Genomic DNA, 6,855 nt, shown 5'->3' on the forward strand with positions numbered 1-6,855 from the left:
CAAACAAGGCATTACAGGAGCTTTGAGAGAGGGTGAGATGAAGTCTCAAAAAGGCAGCCTGAACGTGCGTGCGTGTTTACGTGTCTGTGTGTGTCTGTGAAAAGTAGAAACCCCGAGAAGCGAAATTCCTGAATGCTATCATCATCTTCTGAATCTTGATCATTGCTTCCAATATCATCATCGAATCACCTTGCTTCATCGCATCGCGTTAGATCCCAAGCGAAACAAGAATACAAGGTAAAATTTCTAGAACCTTCTCAGATTGGCGTTCTTCCGTTGTTGATACGATCTTTTGTATTCCCAATTCACGGCCATCTCCCATCGCCTTCTTATTATTGAATTCATTAATGGGAGAAGAAAAAAGACAAAAAGAACAAAAAAATGAATGAAAAATTGGAATTGAGTGTTATAATATGAAATGAACGCAATCGAGGCATTGTAAAGGAGTGGGAATTAGTTCAAATGTATCTTTTTGGATTTTGCTTACCTGCATTTGATATTTCTCAAAGAAATTGCTCTTTTTCTTGTGTATTTATTCATTTTGTGATGATCGTAGAAATTGTTCACTTGCAGCAATATAAGTAGTAGTGAATACCATAGTTGAGCCGAATTGGATTCACTTATTTTGTCCCTGATTATTCAATTAAATGGAGGAAAAGAAGATTCAGATTGAATGGGTTACTATCCAAATTGTTCCGGCTTAGCATAATTAAAGCTATGCGAGGGAGTGGAAACTGCTTAAAACGCAGCTTTTGAGGGATGATAATTTGAATTACATATCCCCTTATAAAAGGTTCACTTGTAGCTATCTAAGTTTAGCGTGTTAATAGTGAAAGTCCGAATTGAATATACACACGGGCACAAACGAACATCATAATTCTGATTTGAATGCGTTGCTACTTCATCTTTTCTCATATAAAATTTTTTACTTGCAGCAATCTAGATGTTCTGCTACATTATTATGAAAAATGTTTGTTTTTACAGGAAATAAAAAGGGATGGCTGATGATAAAGCAGTTGGGGAAGATGAAAAGAAAGAGCCAAGTACTACTGCCACCAAAAATGTGAGACAGAAGCGCAGAGGGTTCCTTTCCGGAATTTGGAATGGACTATTTAGGTTACATGGGGATGATTTTGAGAAGAGGCTCCAATACATATCTAAAGAAGAGGCTGCAGTTCTTTCTAGAATGAAAAGGAGGTCACGATCCTGGAGGCAGATATCTTGGAATGTAATTGTATTTTCTGTTATATTAGAGGTATGGATATCTGCTATATGACAGTTTATCACACTTCCAGCCAGTGTTTCTTGTCAGTTTTCCATGCATTACTAGATAGCGTTCTAAAATCTAAAGATTAATGTGTATTTCAGATTATCATAATTTGTGCATTTAAGATGATAGTTTGAGTGGCTTCTGGAGAAGCATTCTTTTTTCCCTCAGCATATGTGAATATTTCATGGAGTCAAAATGTTGAACTGCATTGCTGGCATACTTCGATCTGTGTTAGTGAAAGTTGCACTTTTTTATGACCATAAGAACTGCATAGCAACTTATTTACATATTAGGAACCCAATAATAATCAGTTACAGTGGTTGTTCAATTCAATTTATTAGTTTATTTTACTTATAAATTATTATTATTATTATTAGCTTTTTTTTTTAAACAGCTAATAAAGTGTGTATTTGGTTAACATATGTAAATAAGTTGCTTTCATGGTCTTAAACAGTAACCTTATTTTCCCCTTGTATTGGAAACAAAAGATACAATAATTTTGCTTAAAATGGTTTGAACTTTCAGGTCATTGCTGTAGTTTATGCTATCATGACAACAAGATCTGTGGATATGAATTGGAAGATGAGGGCAGTCCGGGTTTCGCCAATGTTTCTTTTGCCTGTATTAGCATCTGCAGCATATTCAACCTTTGTTAGCTTTGTGAGGATTTGTAAGTGTCATAATATTTTTTTTTTTAACATACACATCTTGCAGAAGCTAGTATGTGTGACGTGCACACATGTACATATCTTAACAAAATAACAAGCAAAACTTCAGATGAATAGGGTGTGTTCTACTTTGATTTAGTTTACATCAGTGTTGCTTAGTTGGCAGTCAATAGAATCTTTAGTTTTGTGTTGTGATATTCAAATTCAATGTCTTCCAGTGGTCTTATTCAAGATAGAGTATATATGGAAAGAGTTCTAAATCTCTCATTTTCATCAGAATTTGTGCCATTTATCTGAAAGTTAGAATCAGAAAGCTTCAAAATTGAGTTTCTCTGCATTGCTGACTAAATTCATTGATCAAATCATCAAAGTACTTAAATAGTTGTTAGGGCCAGTGGCATACTCTTTTCTTTAGTTCGTTCTTCAATGAATGCTTTCATTTATTTATTATTATTTTTTGAGTGATTACCCAAATCAGTCCCGGAGGTTTTTAATATTGAAGACTTTAGTCCCTCAGGTTTCAAAATACACAAAATAGTCCCTAACTTTTACCTCCGTTAAACAATACAATCCTCTAATTTTATCCATAATCAAAATGACTGTTTTGGAATTTTTAAATTTTTCGAAACTGTTTTGAGATTTTTAAACTCTTCGGGGACTATGTTGTACTTTACTCTTCAGATCAAATTGGAGGGGGTGTATTGTCTAACGGAGATAAATATTGGGGACTGTTTTGTGTATTTTGAATTTTGGAGGACTAAAGTGTCTATTTTAAAAACTTCAGGGATTAATTTGGGTAATTACTCTTATTTTTTTTAAAAAAAAATCTTCGCTGTCAAATTGATAGCTCAGTATAATCTTCTATGCTCTCCAATGAAGCTTAAGTTTGGGGGAGAATGATTGAAGGAGCAGCATCTGATATTAACAGTTTATTGAAAAAATTCATTACCATAATGCTTTAAAAGGAGCAGTTTTAATAATTAACGGTTTTAAAATTGGATTCTAATTTATTATTTATGCACTGATAACCTATTTTCAGAATTTGAATATGCCCCAGGTAAATCAGATCCAATAATTATTTGTGCTTTTTTAATAGGTGATCGCAGGGACGAGAAAATTCTTGTAAGGCTTAGAGAAGAAAGGCAAGCAAAAATTGATGAGCTGAAGGAAAAGACAAATTATTACACTACACAACAGCTCATTCAGGTGATTGTTTGTAGCAAGGCTTGTTACAATGGTTATTCAATATCATGTTTATTACATTGTATATCATAATTGTGGTTTGCAGAGATATGACCCAGATCCAGCCGCAAAAGCAGCTGCGGCAACTGTTTTGGCATCTAAGTTGGGTGCAGAATCAGGTTTGAGGGTGTATATGGGAGATGAATTAAATCCCACTGCTACAATGGGGAGGAGCAATGATGTTGAACTTGTACAGTCAAATGGACTTCGAAATCGAAAACAACCTCACGCTAGATCCTCTAGTTCAGGGGCAACTACTCCATTTAATCCTGATCAACAACATTTAGTTGGAGGATCCGGGGGACTTGATCAAACTCAGACTTCTGAGTATAATCAGCTTGTTGTTGAGCATCACCAACCACAAAGTTCAACCTCACAAGATGGAGGATGGCTTGCTAAAATTGCAGCGTTGCTTGTGGGCGAGGATCCTACCCAGTCTTATGCTCTCATATGTGGCAACTGCCATATGCATAATGGTTAGTAGATTGGAACTTGGATGGGACATTATACCCTTTTGTGCTTTTGCATTCATAGCATAATAGAGATGATTGTAGCAGTGCTACTTTTTTGTTTCGTTCAATAATCTTATATGAGTAAAGTGGCACAAGAACTGCATGTTCTTATATACTTATGTCCTTTCAGGTCTAGCTCGGAAGGAGGATTTCCCATATGTAACATACTATTGCCCCCACTGTCATGCCCTCAATCAACCAAAGCAATTAGATGGCAATATCTCCCGGGCATCCCCAAGAATGGGGTCTCCGAAAGCTTATGAAAGTGAGGCAGTAAAATATGCTAGCGGTTCTGCAGCTGAGAGCATGCTATTCACAAGCAATAACCCCGTAGATGTTAGTGCTTCTGCAACTGAGAGCACAATCACAAGCAATAGCCCCGTTAATGCTAGCCCTGAGATTGAGGAAGTATCAGAAAGGACGAGTTCGGAAGATAAAGCTGATTAAAAGGGCATTGTTGTGGTGTTGTTTTTGCGGTTTGGATGATATATCTTGCTACTTGTTCAGGGTAGGGGTTGATGCATATACAGAGAGCATGGTTGCAAATGGTTTCTTTGGTTGGTGCTTGTAACAGGAGAAGTGCTGATATACTTTGATACATCTTGTGATTATGATACATACACGTATTGCTTGTGAATTACGGCAGTTTTGGCATTTCGGTGATTCTTTTTCTTTTTCCTTTTGTAATATTATATTCTGACAGTGCTCCAGTTTAAAGCTTGGATTGGATTGTACCTGAAAGAAATTATGAAAGCAAAATCTTATTTCTGAATGTGCATTAGGCATTCCCTCAGGTTTTGTTTAACATTGATGAGGTTGTTGTCTGAAGTACTTGACTATAATTTCTTTGTTGCGACTTTTTATTTGGTATTTTGTGTATACATTTATAGCAATTAAGATTGTTTAAATTTTTAAACAAATCATAAATTATGAATATTTAGAAATGCAAGTATTGATGAGTGCAGGATAAAAACATATTGCATATCTCTGTATATTATAACTCATTATTGTAACATCAAATTATTTTCATCATCTTGACGCTCTCCCACGCACACCTCAAATGGTAGCGATACAGCGGCTCAAGAATGACTTGCAGTGTAGGGCAATGTGCATAGAGCGGCTTGTTTCCGTCAACAGAGGAAATCGAGCACCAAATCTGGATTCTCGCCAGGACGATTCACACCGGAGTTTGGTGCCACCATTGCAACCACTATGAACTTGCAAAAATGTAGAAAATCAAGAGGAGAGGATACGAAGCAAGTTGAGATCAAAGAAGTCGAACTCAATTAGACAAGTTCTGATTTGAACAATGTGAGGAAAAAACAAGTTCTGATTTGAACAATGTGAGGAAAAACAGTTACAAACTTACAATGCTCCTTGGAGAGAGCAGTTGAGAGGATGAGAAACTAATTGTAACTAACTTGCCAGCCTGGCATAACTGACTTTCCAGCGTGGCATAGCCATGAGCTGTTGTATAAATATTACATAGTAGTATATTACAGTGATAACAAGAAAGATGAAAGGATAAAATGAATAATTCAAAGAGAAAGAAAGAAAGATTGATTTAGTTACATCATTATCAATCTTTTTGGTACATCAACCGCATTAAGATCTAACTTTTACGACCACATTCATCAACACTATAGTACACTTGAATCGCCTTTTTATTTTTCAATCTTCCAGATGCTGAATTATTATGCTATCGTCAGAGTTCTAAATCCAACGTTTGTGACTTCTGGAATTGTTGGTGCCTCCTCCGAACCATCGATCCCAGGTAGCATCTACTGGCCCTTTAGTCCTGCTAACATATATGTTTCATTAATTTCATCATATTCACATTTAAGATTTTTGTACACCAAAATTAGTCACTATATATTTGTGTATAAATACGTATGTTGTTTAACTTATTTTTAACTGTAATGCTAGGGAGACAAAAGAAAGTAAGAAACAGTCAGAACTTGATTCATTAATTGTCGCAACAATTAATAAATGCTAAATAAGACAAGTTATAACTATTTTTGGCTAATTTTCTTTAGTTACCAAATATTTTCGATTTTTAATATGTATTTTGTATTACAACATGTATTCTATATTAATTAATTTTAATTGCTGACTTTAATATACACCTAACATGGTTGTAATAGATATTAAGCAACGTGGTTCATTTAGATTTAATGTTGCTAGGATCAAGATGATCACTTACATTGGAAGGAGTGGATCAGGAATGGATTCAATGCTTGAAATGACACTGCACAACCACAAAAAGATATTAATTTAGGTAATTAGAAACCATTGAAATAAGAAAAATACCTAATTATTAGTATTATTTTTGTTAGAAAGTATTTACTGAGTTGACTCATTTTTCTTAATTATTAGATATCGTGTGGAATTCAACTAGTATAATTTCTACATCTCATACTCCATCTACTTATAAAGAAATATATGTTAGTTTGGTATAAAAAAATGTGGAGTGGATATATAACAAAATCAAAGGAGAAAGAATGATTGTGTCTTTTCACACACGGTGGAGGATTCACCTATTGTTTCAAGCTCTTCCAATTCTTCCTACATGATAATAATAACAATAGACTGATTACAGTTGTATAACAAAAAGGAAATAATTGACCACAAAATTAAGAGGAGAAGAAGAAGAAGAAGATGTTGACCTGAATGATAATGATTTGGTTATTAAGGTGGGATATTGCAGCTTGCATCCTATGCTTTCCAAAGAATCCAGGAAAAGAGCAAGATCCTGCAGCTTGTGCTAAAGGATGATTATGATGATGATGATGATTATGAGTAGTATTAGATTTCTCACTTCCTTTTGATGTTGTTCCATTCTCAGTTGACATTTCTTCTTCTTGTTCTCGTTGTTGTTGCCGTTCATCGTCCTCCATTTCTGCTAATTGATATTACCAATAAGTTGATTATTCTACAAATGGAATTATATATGCAAAAAAATTGGAAGAAAGAGAAGGATTTGAGTCAAAAAGGGAGGGTAGGAACATGGCTTATACTTAAAAGTGTGGACCACTTGCCTTACATAAGAAATTAAGATAATGATGGAAGTAAGAGGGGTTCGGTTTATGTATTTGTGTGAAATGGGTTTATATATTTTGAAAAGAGAAACTCATTTTTAGTATTTTTGTTTATTATTTGGTTA

General features: G+C 34.7%; 2 protein-coding genes across 4 annotated transcripts; one reads left to right on the top strand and one right to left on the bottom strand.

Moving 5' to 3' along the window:
• LOC107613543 (uncharacterized protein At2g24330) lies at positions 36 to 4,531 on the top strand. 2 transcript variants are annotated; one of them, XM_016315587.2, is made up of 6 exons: positions 36 to 237; positions 985 to 1,255; positions 1,796 to 1,940; positions 3,035 to 3,144; positions 3,227 to 3,656; positions 3,829 to 4,531. In XM_016315587.2, the coding sequence occupies exons 2-6, from the start codon at positions 998 to 1,000 to the stop codon at positions 4,137 to 4,139; spliced, it is 1,254 nt and encodes a 417-aa protein (XP_016171073.1). In that variant the 5' UTR covers positions 36 to 237; positions 985 to 997; the 3' UTR covers positions 4,140 to 4,531. The 2 variants fall into 2 exon arrangements, with proteins under 2 accessions (XP_016171073.1, XP_016171072.1); XM_016315586.2 differs by having other exon boundaries at positions 3,823 to 4,202.
• Positions 4,954 to 6,720, bottom strand: LOC107614416 (guanine nucleotide-binding protein subunit gamma 1). 2 transcript variants are annotated; one of them, XM_016316631.2, is made up of 4 exons: positions 6,359 to 6,720; positions 6,205 to 6,257; positions 5,896 to 5,940; positions 4,954 to 5,493 (listed from the first exon to the last, which is right to left on the bottom strand). In XM_016316631.2, exons 1-4 carry the CDS (start codon positions 6,587 to 6,589, stop codon positions 5,406 to 5,408), a joined length of 417 nt encoding a protein of 138 aa, XP_016172117.1. In that variant the 5' UTR covers positions 6,590 to 6,720; the 3' UTR covers positions 4,954 to 5,405. The 2 variants fall into 2 exon arrangements, with proteins under 2 accessions (XP_016172117.1, XP_016172118.1); XM_016316632.2 differs by having other exon boundaries at positions 4,954 to 5,490; positions 6,359 to 6,712.

Source organism: Arachis ipaensis, chromosome B08 (genome assembly GCF_000816755.2).
Source record: "Arachis ipaensis cultivar K30076 chromosome B08, Araip1.1, whole genome shotgun sequence".
In the NCBI taxonomy this organism is placed as follows: Eukaryota; Viridiplantae; Streptophyta; class Magnoliopsida; order Fabales; family Fabaceae; genus Arachis; species Arachis ipaensis.

Bases quoted from the DNA above. Each gene is read 5' to 3' on its own strand.
- LOC107614416 (XM_016316631.2), bottom strand. From the start codon at position 6,589: ATGGAGGACGATGAACGGCAACAACAACGAGAACAAGAAGAAGAAATG. The intron at 6,258-6,358 runs GTCAACATCTTC...ATTATCATGTAG, and splicing joins ACCAAATCATTATCATTCAG to GAAGAATTGGAAGAGCTTGA. The intron at 5,941-6,204 runs GACACAATCATT...GTGGTTGTGCAG, and splicing joins TCCTCCACCGTGTGTGAAAA to TGTCATTTCAAGCATTGAAT.
- LOC107613543 (XM_016315586.2), top strand. From the start codon at position 998: ATGGCTGATGATAAAGCAGTTGGGGAAGATGAAAAGAAAGAGCCAAGT. The intron at 1,941-3,034 runs GTAAGTGTCATA...CTTTTTTAATAG, and splicing joins TGTTAGCTTTGTGAGGATTT to GTGATCGCAGGGACGAGAAA. The intron at 3,657-3,822 runs GTTAGTAGATTG...ATGTCCTTTCAG, and splicing joins CAACTGCCATATGCATAATG to GTCTAGCTCGGAAGGAGGAT.